Consider the following 20,648-nt stretch of genomic DNA (forward strand, 5'->3'; position numbering starts at 1 on the left):
TAAAAAGTGTTTATGCGAATTTATATTGCCATTTTTTCACTGATTGTTGTTATATTGATTTTTTATGAATATGTGCTAAAAAGCTGTCTGTTTTTTAATATGTGTGTTTTTTAAATATGAAATTTTGCACATTAATACATAGGTATGTTTAGTATCATTGGAAGCACGTTTTATAAAAACATTTTTTCAATGTCTATGCTTGAAATGAGTCAGGCAATTGTAAAGATAGCACACCCTCTGTATTAGATAGTAATTTAGTACACCTGAGGTTGTGTTACTTAAGAGGTGCGTGTCTGACGCTAGGCCAGCCCTCTGACGAAGTCCAGCGTGACGAAACGCGTAGGGGCGTGGCCTAGCGTCCAACACGACCGGAGCCTCGAGTGTAACCTCTCCAACGTTTGTAAGGTGCTCTTGCACCCTCCTATGCCTGTTCTGTGCGGTGATTGTAAGCCGCTGAATTCGGTACGTTACCCATCCCTTGTTTGTGTGCAGTTCTTGAATAAAAATCCATTATTTTAAAAGTGGTAATTTTTGCACCATTGGAGCGCCCACATTTATCTCTTTTAGATCATATATATATATATATATATATATATATATATATATATAAATATATATATATATATATATATATATATATATATGGCTGTGTAGGAGACGGCACTCCAAAGATTGTACAATAAGTAGATAATAGCAATAATGAATGCCAAAACACAAACGTCTGTGCCAATGTTTCGGGCGCAATGCCCTTTATCAAGACATTGTACATCCGGCACTCCTGCTGACCTGTGCAAATGGACTGGGTGCCCTTGCAAAAATCGAATAGACCGGTGGTGGATTTCTCAGCAGAGTAGTACACCGCACAGCACTCCAGTAGGTGAAAAAAAATCAATTTATTTGTGCAACAGTTTCAGAGCTTAATGCTCCTTCGTCAGGCTTACAGCAGAAAGGTCCTAGAAGTGGACCGAAACGTCGACCCTCCTTATACTTGCCATGCTGCCTGATTAAATATATATGACTTTACTACAAGACTGGTGAGTATCTCCAATACAGTTTTCTATTTGATACTGGACTTATTGCCTGGTTCTCTATGGAGTGACAACCCAGCTATTTGAATATTGAAGTTATGAGAGTGCCAGCTATACAAAGAATATATTTTTATATATATATATATATATATATATATATATATATATATATATATATATATATATATGGAAGGAAAAGCAGGTGATGGACGTGCGGCGCTGATTCCTTAGCACCACTCCAGTAATGGACTAGCTCAAACAGGGTACACCTGGGGCTAGTGCACTATATCCACAATATGAATAGCAGCCACCTCTTTGAACTCTCGGGACTCACGAGAGGGGAAAAAATCTGTCAAAAAGAAGGATAAGAGGGGCGCTCCATAGTGCATAAATGACAATTTAATAACAACATATAAAAACACGGTCCAGGAAAAGCAACACTGTACTCGTAATTAAACTAACGCGTTTCGTAGTACAACTTCGTCAGAGGGCCCTCTGACGAAGAAGTTGTACTACGAAACGCGTTATGGCGGGGCCTGTGACGTCTGCTCCAACTGCTGCCCGGCTCCCTCCTCCGTAGCTGTTCCCATGTGGTTCCCGATACACTGACACCTGTTGACGGTGATCTCCAGTGGTGGTTCGTGGTTTCCAGCGGTGCCCCGGCGTTTGGTGGTAGGAGCTTTGCCTGGCATTCAAAATTTGAATATCTTGTGGTACCCAGCCCACAGCGCTGCATGGTTCGGTACGAGTACAGAGTTGCTTTTCCTGGACCGTGTTTTTATATGTTGTTATTAAATTGTCATTTATGCACTATGGAGCGCCCCTCTTGTCCTTCTTTTTGAGATATATATATATATATATATATATATATATATAGCACAGCTTGGCATAGCAGGCACTCCCTCACATCACCTGTGATTTCTGAATACCACAGTGGGGAACTGCTGGTAGGAGATGCTGGTGAGGAACTGCTGGGAGGAGATTCTGGTGGGGAACTGCTGGGATATCCTGATCAGCACCGCCCGGTATCCTGGGTCTCTGACATGGGGGCGGGTGTCCTTGGGAATGGCGGCCGGTAGCTTTGTAGTGAAGAAGCAGGAGGGTGCTGCGGGCATACAGCGGACCGGGTGGGAACAGTTGTTCCCATAGCACCCCCCCTATAGGCGGCCCTGAGGCTATCAATCAAACAGCCCTATTCCAAGCACATAAAGAAAACAAAGAAAAGGATGTCCTGTGTCGGTGCACCAAGATAGGAATAAGAATAAAATCTAACTTTTATTATTGCATTTAAAAACTGCGAGATAAAAACATTCAATTACAGTTTTTATCTCACAGTTTTTAAATGCAATAATAAAAGTTAGATTTTATTCTTATTCCTATCTTGGTGCACTGACACAGGACATCCTTTTCTTTGTTTTCTTTACCTGTTTAATTCATGTCCGAGGTAGCACACCCCCACATGTACTATTGAATTGTCTAGAACATTATAATTCAGGGGGTCCTCTCTGTATATTATTGTGTCTTGTGCGACCCACAAAACCTCTCCCATCCCTCCTATTCCAAGCACATAACACCCATTCTCTACTCTCTTTATTGACTGTCTGTAAGATGGTTGGATCTGTTTTAATACAGGTTTACGGAAATTTTAAGCCATAAATGATCAGGTCCCAAGGTATCTTAAGCAGCATCCGATCCCTTACTGTCCCTCAATTATTGCAATCTGTAGATGAAATACTATTAGCAGTACCTAGAATCTCACAGAATTCATGTGGGATTTAGCCTTTACTACTCTGACTGTATGGAGGTTGCTTCCCTGCAATGTTATGACATCTTTTAGCACACAAAGGAGTAATTTGGTCTGTCTACTGGCCTACTCCAGAACTTCACATCACAGAGGTGAGGAGTAGTTTTATACATATAATATGTATGATGCCATTGTCATTATATAACAAATTATGTGGCAGATTTATTAAGCCTGGTGAAGTGATAATGTGGTTGGTACTTTATCAGAGGCCAGTTGGCTCCTAACTGTCACCTTTCAAACCCAGCCTGTAACTTGACAGATAGGAGCTGATTGGCCAGTGATAAAGTACCAGTCACTTTATTACTTCATCAAGCTTCATAAATCTGCCCCTAAAGGTCTTGGTCCATGGAATTATATAGCATTGTAAATGGTTGCTTCGTTTCTGAGTTATGCTGCAAAACTTATCTCCTGCTAAGTTAAGCTATACCACAAGATTCTTTTATGATTATGTCTAAATTGTCTATTTTAGATACTGTGTTATTAGCATTTTAATACTTCCATTTTAGGCCCTTAATTGTTAAATTATTATTATTATTATTATTATTATTATTTTACTTTTTATGCAATTGCCTGAATCATTGTACAAGCATTTTATCTAGTTTAGAACATTCTCTGTTATTGAACTTTTAAATACCATTGGCTGAAAAAACCCTACATACTTTTCTATATTAATAAACAGCAATTTACCATTACGGTCTACTTAGGGCATAGCTGACGTGCTTCAGCATCAGAGTTTTTTTTATATAAGGTTTTTGTTTTTTATGAACAATATTGGCAATTATTGTATATCCGTGTTCTTTTTTTTTATTTTTAACATTGCTAAGGATTATAACCCACAAGTGGTGCATAACATTCTTCTTTTTAATGTATATATACATATTTTTTTTATTTTCATTGTATTGAGGCATCAAAATGCTATTGCACAATGAAGGTAAACATAACATATTAATCGCTATATAAGTACAGTTACATCAAAGTTATGTGTGGTTGTACAATTTTCCAATAATATTACAGCAATCGTGATCATAAATAATTTGCATATTGTAATCAGATATGAAATCAAGTGATGTATATATACATTTTTAAATATCTTTCTTTAGAGGTAAGGACCAGAGCCCAGGTGAACAATCAATAGTTCAGTACCCGCCTCAAATTTTTTTGATTATTCAGCAAAATACATAAATGTATTTAATAAAATAAGTGCAGTAACTTGTAAGAAAGTAAACTTTACTTCGGGGCTGAGTGAAAAGATAGTCATATTTTGCCTAAACAGTAGATGCGTACGGCGGTCAGGGATCAGATTGGATCAGACCTGCTGTATGACATTTTGAGTTGATGTGGTACATGATTGAGCTGTGTACCAAGCAATACTCTGTCACTGATATTAGGGCCACAAAATAATCACTAATACCCCATCACACAGCAATTATAACCTGGGTTATTGCTAGGTTAACCTCTGTCGAGGTGCAGTGTGAAAGCACCCAACTGAATAAGCCGGCTTGACCAACCCGGGTTATAAGAAAGGCAAACAGATGCTGTATGCATGCTCGCATAATTTATTCATGGGAGAGAGGGACTGGGGCCATGGCCGGCAGCTCACAGAATGCTTGACGTGCCTTCACAATCAAGGAAAACAGTGGCGTGGCTCACACTCGTGTCATTCCCGCAAAACCATGACCGCTAGGCCGTTTCCTAATTTTGGGAGCATGTTTGCGACACACGTCTAGTGCAAGATGTCCGGAGATATGGTATAATTCTATAGATACACTACTTATATCAAAGTAGAAAACAACTTTTGTCATACATAATACAACTAAGCTAAAATAAAAATACAGTTATTCCAAATGAAGCCAGTGAAAGTCCTGCTAAATATACTAAATTGACAATATATTCTCACTGTAGTGGAAGCACTGCACACATAACTTTGATCATAAAGACATACAATGCCTGTGGTCATGGAGGGGATAATATGATTCATGCAGCCCGTAAAAACAACACCAAGCAAAAATGTGCAGCACCACGTGACCTGCCATACTGGCACAGAGAGACACGAGATACAGACATTTCAATCAGTTGTATGTTTACTGTACATTACGGGACATGCCTCAAAAGTTTCTTCTCCAGACTACAAAACCAAGGGATCATTCACACAATATACATTGTTGTGGAGAGACACATTCCCTCTACGCTTAGTTATCCTTTTTGCCCACAACACCAAAAACAACTGACTGACCACATATTGAGTAAAATAGAATACGATTTTATGGGGATAAGGTGTTAATGTCTAGTGAAATATAAACTCTTATGATAATGCTTACCACATCTACTGAAAGATATGCATAAACACTATTATTTTTGTAACGCCGACTCCTGCTCCACACCCAAAAAATAATAATGTACCTGTCTGTTCTATAACACAGGTGCAGGAAAATGGACAGCAGACAAGTAACCAGTAGAGGAATTTGCCTGCTGTCATCTATAACAAGTCTACCAGATGCCGAACCAAATTTCCCTCTCTTAACTAGCATTAACAAGTCATTTCCTCAAATAAAAATGAAGAAATTATCTGTACATCTTGTGACATTTTGACCAATAGAAAGGGTGAAAAATAAACATCTATTTATATAGACTATCCATAAAATTCTATACATGCATTGTTTTACCAAAACAAATCGGCACCATTGCATTAGAAGTCTGGAAATTACTGGCATACACTGTTGCTACTTTGAACTAGTGAGGAAAGCAGTTATTTCTAAAGAAGAGAAGAAGAGGTCACTCTTTGATGGTGAAGACAACCAAGAACAGAAGATGCAGCTAGAAACGAGCACCTAATTGAAGGAGAGTTCATAGAGGAACCTTTCTGGCAAAGGTTGTGAAAATGATAAAAAGAAATGCAAGTACTTACAGGACTAGGCTTTGCCGCTGCTTTGGAGCTGGCAGGACGGGTGATTGCATCTGTCTGATCTTTCTTCATGATCACTGTTTCTGTGCTAAGTGAGTGCAATATGTCTGCCTCGTTCCTCACATCCTTGTGAGACTGGAGCACAAATATTGCATACCACAGAGGTTAGAAAAAAGAGGAAGGAGTAGCAGTGTGTCTACAGTCAAAACAGATCTTGAAGTCAGTAAGCAAGGAATGCTGAATGCAATGCTCTTTGAAAGGCAGAGACAAAAACGAGTAAAGTTATTGCTACGCTGAATGCCACTGAGACTTCCGCTGTTTCAAGAGTAAGTATAGTTATTACATACAACAGAGACAGGAACAAGAGTGATTTTTCCAGTAAGCCCATCGCAAGTGCTTACTGCTGTAGCAGTCGCACATGGGAAAAGCCTAACACACATTTAAAAATTAGTTCTCATTACACTTGTTCCTCGTGGTCCTTTATTTATTTCTTTACAGTTTCTTATATAGCGCAGCAGATTCCGTTGCGCTTTACAATAGTAGACAGTGATAAAACAAACTGGGTAACAACAGACAGACTTGGAGGTAGGAGGGCCCTGCTGCAAGCTTACAATTTTCAATCTATAGTCCTTTGAATACTTGTTCATAGATTTTATAGCTAAATGATGTAGCATCACAAGAAATGAGAATAATGTTAAAACACAGATGTAAAACTTACAGAAAAACATTTTATGTACCAAAAAAAAAAAAATCACTATTTTGACATCTACGGTAAACAATAGAATAGGTCAAAATTGTATTCTTAATTTGTGTACTATAAATATTGTTTACTGCATACTGTATATCAACCTCTAGGACAAGTTCTTTGCTGATCACATTTGATGCCGCTCTATTCTGTGTCTCGCCTATGCAGATTTGAGTTTTTAAAAAGTTAAATCTGCATTGTTGAAAACGGCCACTGGATTTATCGAATCCATGGCTGTTTTGCACTATTGCAGCTGTTTTAGCCGATCCATTGGCTTTGAAGACAAAACTGTCCTGAAATTGAATAGTTCAAATGTATTTTTGACCTATTCTACTCAAAAATGGACAATAGTTTCACCTGTCTTTCAGTTAGGGGCACTATAACAGATTTGCCTTGCTACAAAGAGAGCTGGGATCCTGATAAATATAATCCAAGATGGGGGGGAGCCAGGGATCCTACAAGTATTGTTTAATCAAAGCCTTGACCAAAAATCAATTAAAAACATACCCTCCAACATCTGAAGGGCTGAAATCGGTACACATCCAGAAAGGTGGCGTGGTCATGGGTTAAGTGGGTATGGCCACTGGTAAAGGAGGAGTGGCCACCCCTTTCCAAATGTGTACTCGGCATTTAAAATAAAATAAAAAGTGAGCGCTAATTTATATATAGTTTATATATATATAATTTATATATATATATAATATATATAGTATTATGGGAAAAAAAATGTGTAGCCAACCTTACTTGCTGCAGTGCTTCATGTGTTTAGCCTCTGCTCGCCAGGCTGCACATGCCCATCAGATCCCCCCATCACACTGTCCACCGCACATCACGCTGTGCAGCTCAGCCTCAGGCAGCTGAGCTCTCTGCTGCACTTTGCTCCCAGAAGGACACCAATGTGGAGAGGGCTAACAGTCTTTTCCCGGTGCCGGCGCGTGATGTCATGAGGCACTGGCACGGGACCCGCAATGCACCCTTGGGAACAGGTGCTTGGCCAGGGGAGAGCACACCAGGACTGACAGACGAGCCTGGAGGAGTTGTCAGACAAATAAGGGGAGAGCGCACCAAGGACTCGCAGCCGAGCCAGGAGGAGTCAGGACAAATTGGTATATTTGGTACAGTTGGAGGGTATGATTAAAGGTACACATTATGCTAATCAATCCCTTTAGCACAGGCATTCTTATCCTTGGTCCTCAAGGCACAATAACAGTGCAAATTTTAGTGATATCTAGGCTGTAACACAGATGAATAAATCACAATAACTGAGGTACTAATTAAGTCACCTGTGCTCAAGTATGGATATCACTAAAACCTAGACGGTAAGGGCTATTTTATACACAACAGTTTGTCCGTCCAGCAAATACTGGGCATTTTTTTCTGTTGTTTAACTTCAATAGTGACAAATACATTAGGGCTTTTACAAGGCAAGAACATGCACAGTCGCCACAACCGTGATAAACTAGGATATGACTAGGATGGCTACTGTGCCTCTTCTCTGTTGCACCATGCATGCAGTGACGGTTCAAGTTGATCTGGCCATAACATTACATATGATATGACTAGGATGGCTACTGTGCCTCTTCTCTGTTGCACCATGCATGCAGTGACGGTTCAAGTTGATCTGGCTATAACATTACATATGGCACAACACCGCTGCTTGTGAAAGCAACTGAGCCACACAACATTCTGTATTCTCCTCAGATAATGGACAAATCTGTTGTGTGTTGGAATGTCTGCTCTAGCATGCGAAAGAATCCGGATAAAATGCTAAGCACAGTCCAATAAGAAGTGCTGGCTTGGAGTATTGGTTTGGTGGAGGAGGGACAGAGCACTGAAATTGCCAGTACTGAGTATGTATAGCATCCTTATTATGCTATTTCTCAATTCAGTGAAAATGAGGGAAATACTTTTGGCTATAGGCCTTTGCTTAATTAAAGAGAAAATATTACAGAAGAGAAAATATTACAGATCTGCTTGATATAAGTCATCTGGCCATCTGTAGATAATCATAATGTCGACACCTGCAAAATGTCAACACAGTCAAAATGTTGATAATATAAATGTTAGAGTTAGGAATAAAATAAGGTGTCAATTTTATGCACCTGCATCATGATGGGGTCTACATAATTACAATAGACATTGTGGTAAAAAACAACAACATGCCAAAGACCCTGCAAAGTGCCCGCTGGGACCAGTGAACTTGATATATTTTGTGCTGTAGAGCTTTTTAATTTGTAGATAGACTGTCAGCGGTAGGTGTAAGCTGGTGGTGTAGTGGGGGTATAAGTACACACATACGCCTCCTGCTGCTGTCATATCATTGCTGTCTTCTAATCTCCAGTGTATCTACATTCCCTCCAAACATGTTTGTAGACAAACCAGAAGCTGCATGGGTGAGGCCATTTTAGATTTCTCCATGTTATTCTTTAAAACAATCCCTGCACTACAGCCATGCTTACATGACTCCAGCAGCATATGAACTCCCACTGTGCATTGCCACAATAACACCTACAGTATCTGGGATAGTTTCTGGTCCCTAAGCCTCAGATACTTCTGTACCGGTTACTTGTTCCCATACCTTCTGCCGGTATCCTCTAAGCCAGTGATGGCTAACCTTGACACTCCAGCTGTTGTTGATCTACACATCCCAGCTTGCCCTGCATCAGTTTCAGCATGGCCAAATAATAAAACTGTACCATGTGGGATGTGTAGTCCAACAACAGCTGGAGTGTCAAGGTTACCCATCACTGCTCTAAGCCATCTCTCTATCGTCGGATACACATTTTTGTGCTCCTGTTGGTTTATCATGTCTAACGCTCTGTCACCACTGAATCAGTTCACCTATATACCAGCATTTCAGCATTCCATCTATTACTGCTGCTAGCAATTGGTTTGCCTACCCGCTACCTACAATCTACTGGGGCTATCCTCAAGCGGTGTCTGCTACAGCTGGTGGTCACACTGACTCAACTTCTGTCTCTGGTTTATTCCACAGGCTGGTGCTACAGTTGACTCCTGTACGCTAAGTTCATTACTATGAATTGTTCCTGTGTCTCAGGGATTTGATTTCATTGTTGTGGTGACACTCGATTTCTGGGTCCTTCTGTCTTGGACCACTGGTGGTACTGGATTTTAGGTCTCCACTCTAAATCTCTGACTCTGAATACAAATCAATACAAACAATACAATACAAATCAAGGCTAGTCGCTATGGTTTATTTCCCAGGTTAATTTCAATTTCAGATTCAGTACTATGCTGCACCGAGTCCCTAGTACTCAGTATTATCTTCCAGCCTCTAGGTCCATAGTCCTGAAGCTGAGGTTCAGTCCATGTATTCCCAGCTAGGATTCCAATCCTGTATCTTGGCTTTGACTTTGGTCTGGGTTGACAATTGACATCACCAGGTTTGCCTTAGTTATTCAAACCTCTATCTATTTGCTCCTTGAGTAGACCACTCCTTAGAACAACTAGTTTTACTCACATGCCTACTTCAGTTGGCACCAAGGGTAATGAAATGGATCCTAAAATACCTAAACCCATGACGCCTTTACAATACTATAAGTAATGAGGCAAATAAGTTTATTATTGGACAGACAGGGGTTCCAATAATGAATAAAGATGGCCTAAAACTATTTATTTAGAAATAATTTAATTTGAGCATGGGTCGACTAATGAATAAAACAAATCTGTACTTTATCTAGAATAATGAACAGTTAGATCTGCAGATTTGGCCAACTACAGACCAATAAATAGGCAGACTCGATAGGCAAGCTTTAATTACCTTTTTAAATGTACAATATAGGAATTGAGTTCCTCTAATGTATTTGTGGAAAAAGATTTAAGTAAGAGTCAAAAGTAAGGGATAAAAATATATCTAGCATGACACAGAGCCAGGAATCCACAAATCACATACCTTAAATACATTGTAATGCAAGAGGAAAGTTCCTAGCCTATGACTACGCTTTAACATAGAAGGCAATTATGGCTTATGACTAATGGTGTGTATGCACACATCTCATCTTCTACTGTGTATGCACCTTAAGAGGGTTACACTGAAAATTGTAAGGAAGTTTTATAAAGGGACTGTGATTTGAAAGTATTGGATTTTTATTTCATGTCAGAGTTGTGCAGTTCTGGCTTTTCTTTGTGATGGAAATCTTGGCTTTTAACTCGCATAAAAATTGGATAGTAACCACATTCCAGTGTACTTAAACAGGATAACAAGTTAAGATTTAATTTAGCCACATATGCAATTTATACCATTAGAAATTGGTCATATAGTAAATAAGTTTCCATTTTCTAGTCACTTATTGTTTTATCAGTAGATATCCGTTTGTTTATTTATATATTGTATATATATTTCCCATTGGGTGCACCTCTCTGGTTCTTGCCAATGACCATTACACAGAGACAGTGGATTTATTATCTATTATAATTTATGAGAGAATATCATATACATGAATTGATTATGGTTCTCAGAGCCAAGCTCCTGTGCAGCCCTTATCCTATCCCCTCCCTCTCCTTATCTTATATAGTAAATAAAATAACAGACTTGTTAAACTCTTTTTTGGTTTCTAATTTCTAGTCAGTTTTTTGTCCTACCCGTAGAAATAGAATCTTGGACACGTCTGCATTCTCAACACATTCCCCATAATTATAAAGCAGGCATTTAAGTTAGTCCTGTACATTTCATTGTCTGCCAGGTTATTTATGCCATACATATTAATACCTTCCATAAATAATTACGACTATCCAATATTGATAATTGAATAGAACTGTCGTAGACCAGGTAAAACATAAATCTATGACACTGCAAGAACATTACATGCATAACTCCAGTAAATCCAATTTTATTGATATTGCATTCACCTCTTCCAGTTAACCGACTCACAGATCAACTGTTATCTTGCCCTCTGCTGAGCCACATGTTCTCTGCAAGCAGGCAGTATGGAGTTGATGCAATTTAGGCACCTTCTTAGAAGCCTTGTCATTTACAAACCACAAATCACTGGCAGGGGATAGTTATAATCTTGTGAGAAATCAGGAATGAGAAAAAGAGAATGCTGTAAACATAACTTCACCGTGAACAACCTACATGTAACTGCTTCAGAATTTGCAATTATAAGTCTCTAGGAAAGAGACAGAATCCCCTCTCTAAAATATCTTCCTGACTATAATAACCGAGTATTATCATGTCACAGAGCAGACTGTGAAACAAGCTAAACTTCTACAAAACTATGTCAGGACAGCCTAATCTTCCCAGATATGTCCCCAGCTATTATACTCTAGCTAGGAGAAAGTATTTCCAGCTAAGCACAATCGCTTTGAGAAAGGTAAGTGTTAGATCATTTAAATCTCTTTTCGAACCTCCCATTACAAACAGATTGACTGCTTATAGTGCCTAAGATCTTGCTTCCTGCTTCAGGGACAAGGTTGACAAAACACTACATGGAATTGTGGTGTCCTTTTCCTCAACCATCAACCTACAGTATACATTAGAGTACTGTGTTCAGTTCTGGAGGCCATATCTCCAGAAGGCTATAAATACATTAGAGACTATACAAAGAAGGGAAACTAAAATGGTGCATGGCCTACATCACAAACATACCAGGAAAGACTAAAAGATCTTAATATGTATAGTTTGGAGCAGAGAAGGGAAAGGGGGACATGGAAGAAACTTTCAAATATATCAAGGGTTTTAACAAGGTACAGGTGGGAGACATTCTTCACAGGAAGAGGAGCAGCAGAACACGAGGACATGCACTGACACTAGAGGGAGGAAGATTCAGGGGAAATGTGAAAGAATTACTTCACAGAAAGGGTAGTGTATAAGTGGAATAGCTTCCCACTAGAGGTGGTAGAGGCAAATACAGTAGTACAATTTAAAACTGCTTGGGATAAGCATATTGATATCCTTACAAAAAAATAAGGATCAAATATGGTTTGAGGTAACAGGTTTAAAAAAGGGACAGACTAGATGGGCCAAGTGGTTCTTATCTGCCGTCAAATGCTATATTTCTATGAAATGTCTTGCACTTTGATTCCACAAATGAAGATACAAGCTCTTCTTTTACTCTGCTGCCTCCCTTTGGGATCCTATGCTAACACAAATCAGCCAAGTCCTGTCTTCTGTGATAGTTTCTACCTTATACTCTCTATCATAATTAAAATGATATAGTGGATGAAGGGTTAAGAGTAACACTTAGGGCAGTATCATTGTAATTAAAATGGAGGTGGGGTAATTAGAATGTTGACCACAGAGCAATGCAGGGCATTTTCCACATATAGAGTAGTCATAGGCCTAGTACCATCACTTATATGCCATTAGACTCCTTCAATTACCCTTATATGCCGTCACACTATTTTACATGAGACCCCCCCCCCCCTTTCACCCCTCAGCCCCCATTTTTGTCTGCTTCATAAATGTCCCACCCTGGTTTTCCATCCCAATCCACCCATGATCAATACAAAATTGATCCCCGAGGACGTGTATATGTAACATTATTTGTAAACCCCACATACTTTATACAATCTGGTGCTTACTGTTTTTTGTTAAAGAAAAATTCACTTTAACCTAGAAAAACAGCGTAATTTTCACATTAGTTCAATGCATATGTGTATCCCTATACCAAAGATTTATTAGGCAAACCTTGATGCATAAATCTGTTACCAAGAATCAATACCTGAACGACAGACCTTGTAACGGACGATTAGTTGTCAATTTTATGTAACAGCAATAAGGCATACCTGGAAAAATTTATGTTAGTTCACAATGGATTTTCATTTTTTAATGGCAAATTTGACCAACAACCAAAGTTATTCATTATCAAGTGTCTTGTTAGATGATGTTAGAATTTTGCTAACTCCTTTATTTTTCTCTTTTTATCCCCTTCAGGACTGTTTAGCTGAATATCTGTCATCAGTTTAGTTTCATATTATTGTCCTTGAATATAACACAAAATAAATTGCTTTATACAAATATATCCTTTGCGGAGAGCGTAACACAGCTGTTTTATATCCATTGCAACAAAGATGAAAAAAAAACAAAAACCCTTCACCTAATGATATAGTAACATTCTGCTGACAGTTGCTGCTCACGTGCACCTGCGCCTTCTCTCCCACGTCCTCTAAAATGCTGCCATTTAATATGTAGTCCACACTGGGGTTGAAATCTGTAGACACAGTGTGTAAGAGAAAACTACACAAAGGTCTGTATTGAATGCGGGCGGCGAGGGGGTTAACCGGTGAGGATCACCGAAAACAAGTGTCCCTCACCGTTTAATTCCCGTCCCGCTGTCACAGCTCACAAAAAGCATTGAATACTGCCCATGTAGTCTGTGCTTCTATGCCCAACTAATTATTACAAATGGACCAGGCTTGTTCTTATCTCCCATTGTCCCTGTGTGCCTGTGACACTATACTTTGATTCACTAGTATTCTTACACTTTTCACTCTTCTTACACTTGTCTTTGGGAATATACACAGTCCAAGCTTAAAAAGGTGATTCAAATCTGAGAAATTGCCATCCATTAGCTGTTAAGTCTAATTGGTTACTTTGAGTTACGGAACCTCTTTACTTTTGCTGCTACAGTTGCAGCTAGATCCTGTTGAAAGGATATGCTCATAAGAAGTTATTTTCCAAGAAAAGCTGGGAGTCCCAGTTACGGCTGAACATGTTTGGGGGCTGGATGCAAGTACTCTGAAGAAACTTAGCGTGGCATAGTATTAGGCCATGTAATAAAAATGAATCCCACGTGACACCACTCCTTACCAATAAGTACCAAATCACATTCAGGGGCAGATTTATTAAGCCTGGGGAAGTGATAAAGTGGCTGGTGATAAGCAATCAGGCTGGGTTTGAAAAATGAAAATTGGAAGCTGATTGACTGCTTCGTTATCACCTTCCACTTTATCACTTCACTGGGTTTAAAACATATGCCTCAGTTTTAGCCTAATCAATTTCCTATGATAGAAGCAACAGGGGATCTGGCATTCCTAACGGGGAAAAGTCAGTGGCGTAACTATAGCACCGCAGCCCCCGCCACCGCAGGGGGGGGGGGCGCTGTGCATGTGGGGGCACGGGGGCTGCGGTGCTATAGTTAAACCACCCCCCCAATCCCCCGCAGACTTACCTATTTTGCTGGTCCCGGCGGCTCCGTTCTTCTGATGAGGACCACCACAAAATGGCCGCCCCCATATAGCACACAGTTCTCTGTAAGGCTGTGGGGGATTGGGGGGGGGGGGGTTTGCATGGGCGGCGGGGCAGGGGGGTAGGGGTGCTTGGCGGGGCTGCTGCGGGGGGACGCCTCCCCCCTAACGGCGGGGGGCGCCCAAAACGTAGCTACGCCACTGGGAAAAGTGTAACCCAATTAGCAGTATAGACAAAGAGAAATTTGGAGTTTAAAGTCTGAATGTGGGCCGAGAGTTTAGGAGTTCATAATCTATATGAGAGGACTTCATTCGTCAAACATTACTATTGTCAGACATACAGGTGATGAAAAGGCCTTAGTATTTCATGCGTGCTGAACTATTCCAAGTTATACATGATCACCCTGTAGTTCTTTTAAAATATTTGAATCACAAAAATAACTTCAATTCTAAAATATTATGTACCTTGGCATTTCAGCTCCATTTCAAGTCCATTGTCTGATCCTGAGCCTGTTTACCAACTAACTTTTAAGGTAGTTGATCTGCATGTGTCCCGAAGCCATAGATTCACTTATAGGCTGCCAGCATTTGGGATGGGCTACGTTCCCAAAAACTGGAAAATGTCGTCCACATTCACTGGGAGTGGCTAGGCCAGTGGCTGAGACTCCAATTCAGACCTGATGGCTGGGTGTTGGATTTATGAGCCCATCGATCACCGATTAGTCTTGACTACACAAATATATTTTATTTTTGCATTAAACATAAAACAAAATTAGTGTACTTTTTCAGACACTGAATTTGAATGCCAAGCAATTGTTTTCTTGCAAATATTTAGTGTCAGTTACATATCATGTCCTCAGTAGTGCTGTTACAGATGTCCCCAGTAGTGCCAGCTACATATCATGTCCTCAGTAGTGCTGTTACATATATATGTCACCAGTAGTGCCAGCTACATATCAAGTCCTCAGCAGTGCTGTTACATATCATGTCCCCAGTAGTGCCAGTTGCATATCATGTCCCCAGTAGTGCCAGCTACCTATCATGTCCTCAGTAGTGCTGTTACATATCATGTCCCCAGTAGTGCCAGTTGCATATCATGTCCCCAATAGTGCCAGCTACATATCATGTCCTCAGTAGTGCTGTTACATATCATGTCCCCAGTAGTGCCAGCTACATATCATGTCCTCAGTAGTGCTGTTACATATCATGTCCCCAGTACTGCCAGCTACATATCATGTCCTCAGTAGTGCTGTTACATATCATGTCCCCAGTAGTGGCAGCTACATATCATGTCCTCAGCAGTGCCAGTTACATATCATGTCCCCAGTAGTTCCAGCTACATATCATGTCCTCAGTAGAGCTGTTACATATCATGTCCCCAGTAGTGCCAGTTGCATATCATGTCCTCAGTAGTGCTGTTACATATGTCCCCAGTAGTGGCAGCTACATATCATGTCCTCAGCAGTGCTGTTACATATCATGTCCCCAATAGTGCCAGCTACATATCATGTCCTCAGTAGTGCTGTTACATATCATGTCCCCAGTAGTGGCAGCTACATATCATGTCCTCAGCAGTGCTGTTACATATCATGTCCCCAGTAGTGCCAGCTACATATCATGTTCTCAGCAGTGCTGTTACATATCATGTCCCCAGTAGTGCCAGTTGCATATCATGTCCCCAGTAGTGCTGTTACCTATCATGTCCCCAGTAGTGCTGTTACATATCATGTCCCCAGTAGTGCCAGTTGCATATCATGTCCCCAGTACTGCCAGCTACAAATCATGTCCTCAGTAGTGCTGTTACATATCATGTCCCCAGTAGTGGCAGCTACATATCATGTCCTCAGCAGTGCTGTTACATATCATGTCCCCAGTAGTGCCAGCTGCATATCATGTCCTCAGTAATGCTGTTACATATCATGTCCCCAGTAGTGCCAGCTACATATCATGTCCTCAGCAGTGCTGTTACATATCATGTCCCCAGTAGTACCAGTTACATATCATGTCCCCAGTAGTGCCAGCTACATATCATGTCCTCAGTAGTGCTGTTACATATCATGTCCCCAGTAGTGCCAGCTACATATCATGTCCTCAGTAGTGCTGTTACATATCATGTCCTAAGTAGTGCTGTTACATATCATGTCCCCAGTAGTGCCAGCTACATCTCATGTCCTCAGTAGTGCTGTTACATATCATGTCCCCAGTAGTGCCAGCTACATATCATGTCCTCAGTAGTGCTGTTACATATCATGTCCCCAGTAGTGCCAGCTACATATCATGTCCTCAGTAGTGCTGTTACATATCATGTCCTCAGTAGGGCTGTTACATATCATGTCCTCAGTAGGGCTGTTACATATCATGTCCTCAGTAGTGCTGTTACATATCATGTCCCCAGTACTGCCAGCTACATATCATGTCCTCAGTGGTGCTGTTACATATCATGTCCCCAGTAGTGCCAGCTACATATGTCCTCAGCAGTGCTGTTACATATCATGTCCCCAATAGTGCCACCTACATATCATGTCCTCAGTAGTGCTGTTACATATCATGTCCCCAGTAGTGCCAGCTACATATCATGTCCCCAGCAGTGCTGTTACATATCATGTCCCCAGTAGTGCCAGTTGCATATCATGTCCCCAGTACTGCCAGCTACAAATCATGTCCTCAGTAGTGCTGTTACATATCATGTCCCCAGTAGTGCCAGCTACATATCATGTCCTCAGTAGTGCTGTTACAGGTGTCCCCAGTAGTGGTTTTAGCAAGAATTTTTTTTCCACTTTCTGGAGTGTATGGTTTTCGGAATAATTTGGATAACGGATATTTGGATAAGGGATACTCAACCTGTATTTGTATTTATGGAATTGGTTTGAAATCCCGGCAATCGGAATCCCGGCTGTCAAAATCCTGATGCCAAAATCCCGACAAGGGGGGACGCGGATCTCCCCCCTTTGTGGGCTCACCACGCAGCGGGCTAGGGGCCTCCCTACGCTCGACACACTAATTTATTCTCCCTCTATGGGTGTCGTGGACACCCACAGAGGGACAAAGTGCCGGGATTTCGGCGGTCGGAATTCCGGCGTTGGGATTTAGACAGTCGGGATTCCGACCGCCAGGATTTCAACTGCATCCCGTATTCATGGCTAAACCATTCATAATAATGTTCTATATACACAATGATAGGTGAATTCTCAGTGCGTCCTGTGTAAACTGTGGGATGACCCTTATAGTGCAGTACAATGCAGCTCATGCCCGTGTACATATTAATTTGACATATATCAATATGTAGTTTTATATAGCTTATTTACTACTTACTCATCAATACTCAGTAATAACTGGAACTGGTGTCCCATGACATTCTGTCTAGTAATCGGGTTATATTTTTACACATCAGCTAATAACTTCCAGAAAATATGCTTCCTCCGGCAAATAAATGTGCTAAGCTGCTGTGTAGTCATACAGAGAGAAAATGTAAACACAGCTATCTACTATTATAGTATTGATTAAAAAAAACAACCCTGGTGAAAGATACCAGACACAGCAAACGAGATGCCCTAGCACAGGAAAAACATTATTACATTCCTTTTTGAAGTGACCCCCACACATCACAAAGAAAGGAATGTGTGTGGGAACCTATTTACCGAGTGAGCCATAGCTGTCATTTTCATTCAGCCTCACAGACGCAAACAAATTAGCATTTTTGGCAGAGAGGATCTTTGAGTAACCTTTTCAACCTACATAATTTCCTAGGACTTTCCCATTGAATAAATAATGCATATAATGTATTTTACTAGAATGCCTCTACACCTACAGCATTATTACCTCCACGCCACTATCGGATAACAATGGCTGATAAAATACCATGCTACTGATAGCTAGCTGAGGACAAATGCTTATTTTGTACCTCAAAGTTGCTGTGGCAGCACTAGTGCCAATCCAAGCTTTTGGCTAAGTGACATGTAGTTCTGAGCTACAGTATGAGGAAGGAAGTCCCCTTTGATCATAATGGACAGGCTATTTTGGTCTTTAGATACTGAAGCAGCTGAGAAAACTGGGGCTCCAAAGAAAACCAAGGATAGACTGGGAGCCTCATGGGAAACAGTAGGGGCACTGTGTACTTTGGGGGTGAATCTAGTTTAATCGGTCCCCTGCGCGTTCCCACGGGTGAATGATTTTTTGCGACTGCGCATGCGTATAGTCAATTATGTGAATGTGCAGCCGATGTGTGCGAGTGGCCACGGTTAATAAATTATTTGCCGCCCGCTCACACAAAACAGTGCGGATGGGTGTGGGGGGGGGTACCCATGGGAATGCCCAGCGTTTCATGGGCATTCCCCAGCACCCAAGGCTTTGAATGGGCGTTCTCATGGTAATTCCCCAATGATGCGGGGGGGGGGGGGGCGGGCAGCTGAAGTCAGCGGAAGGTCGACAAGGGACAAGGTCGACATGGGTTTAGGTCGACACAGCGTTAGGTAGTCAGGTACTTTTTTTTACCCGAATGTCGACACAGTCGACATGGACACAATTGGAAGTCAACTGCAGTCCCTCGCATGGCTCGCTACGCTCGTAATGCTTCAGACACGGTGCCTCGCTGCGCTCGGCACAGTATTTTATTCTCCCACCATGCCCTAATGGATGGTAGGGCATCAAATACCGCCTGTCGGCACATGTCGGGTCAAAAAACAGTAAAAAAAAACTCTGTCGACCTAACCCATGTCAACCAAATGTTTTGTCGACCTAAACCCATGTCAACCTCGTCCCATGTCGACCTTGACACCTGTCAACCTTCACTCATGTTGACCTAGACATCTGTCGACCTTGCCACCTGTCGACCCAACGGTGTCGACCTAATGACTGTCGACCTAATGACTGCCTGAATCCTGACTGTTGGAGCAATATACCCCACCCGCACCCATGGAGCTCCTGATCTATATTCTCTACCACATGTACATGGACAAGACATATAAGCTAGGGTTATATTTTGTATTATTGGGAGCCAATTAACCTAACAGTGTACTGTATGGTTGGTTTGTGACATTATTCCCAGAGGAATGGTGAGAACATACAAACTCCACACAGTTAGGGCCACAGTGGGAATCAAACCCATACCCTGGGTGAGATTTAATAGGATGAGAATAGTATTCAATGAAAATATTCTCCGTGCATGGCGAGCGGTTTTTTTTTTGCTCGCCATGCACTCGCCATGTTTTTGCGGAGATTCTCCCTGTTTGGAGATTCTCCGCCACGGCACTTTAGATAGTATTCAATGTGACTGATACTCGCCGCCCCTCGCGGCGAGTATCAGCCAATCCGGCGTATGAGGTGACGCCGCAGGGAGCCTGAGGACGGCGGCAGACAGGGAGATTGAAGTTTCCCTGCCTGCCCCAGAACGTATGTGGGGGGGGGGGAGGTGGGCTACCCGGGAGCCAGGCAGCACAGGCTGCCCCCCCGGAGAGCCAACAGGGGGCCGGGTATTCACTGCACCCGATCGTGCATATGTAATGATCGGGTGCAGTGAATATATGAATATCTAATGAGCGGCTCGGCTCCCGGCCCCCTGCTGGCTGCTCTGTGTAAAAAAATATATATTTTTTTTAAATTAAATATATATTCATGTGCTATAAGCACATGAATAAAAATAGCATGCCCTTTCACAGATTAAAATTCCTGATTTTTTTACACCAAAATTAAAACAAAAAAACTTTTATTGTAAAAGTTCATATTCCACTTCTCCATGAAAAGATGGAGAATTTGGTAAGAAATCTCCAGATTTTTTTTTAAAGTGGCAATCATTTACACTTCAAAATCAAACTGGTTTTGCAGTGTAATTGATTGCCGCTTTAAAAAAAAAAAAAACCTGGAGATTTCTTACCAAATCTCTCACTTTCTGAATTTCTCATCCTATTAAATCTCACCCCCTCAATGCTGTGAGCGACCTGTAGCTATCAATAAGATGTGTCAAGCTGGCATGCTGAATATGGATAATGGGTATGACCGCTCACGTTGGTGCACTCCCTAGCCTGC

At 41.2% G+C, this 20,648-nt stretch overlaps 1 protein-coding gene across 12 annotated transcripts in view; it reads right to left on the reverse strand.

Moving 5' to 3' along the window:
• Positions 1 to 20,648, reverse strand: part of TJP1 (tight junction protein 1) — a 418,488-nt gene that overhangs the window by 195,795 nt on the left and 202,045 nt on the right. The window contains exon 1 of one of the 12 annotated variants that reach the window (XM_083183788.1): positions 5,738 to 5,884. The exons of 10 other annotated variants lie outside the window; for them this stretch is intronic. In XM_083183788.1, coding sequence (XP_083039914.1) covers positions 5,738 to 5,806 — 69 coding nt within the window. In that variant the 5' untranslated portion in view covers positions 5,807 to 5,884. Of the gene's footprint in view, positions 1 to 5,737; positions 5,885 to 20,648 lie in introns of those variants that run through there. One more of the 12 variants, XM_083183787.1, reaches the window with a different exon arrangement.

Source organism: Crinia signifera, chromosome 4 (assembly GCF_055691185.1).
Source record: "Crinia signifera chromosome 4, ASM5569118v1, whole genome shotgun sequence".
NCBI lineage: Eukaryota > Metazoa > Chordata > Amphibia > Anura > Myobatrachidae > Crinia > Crinia signifera.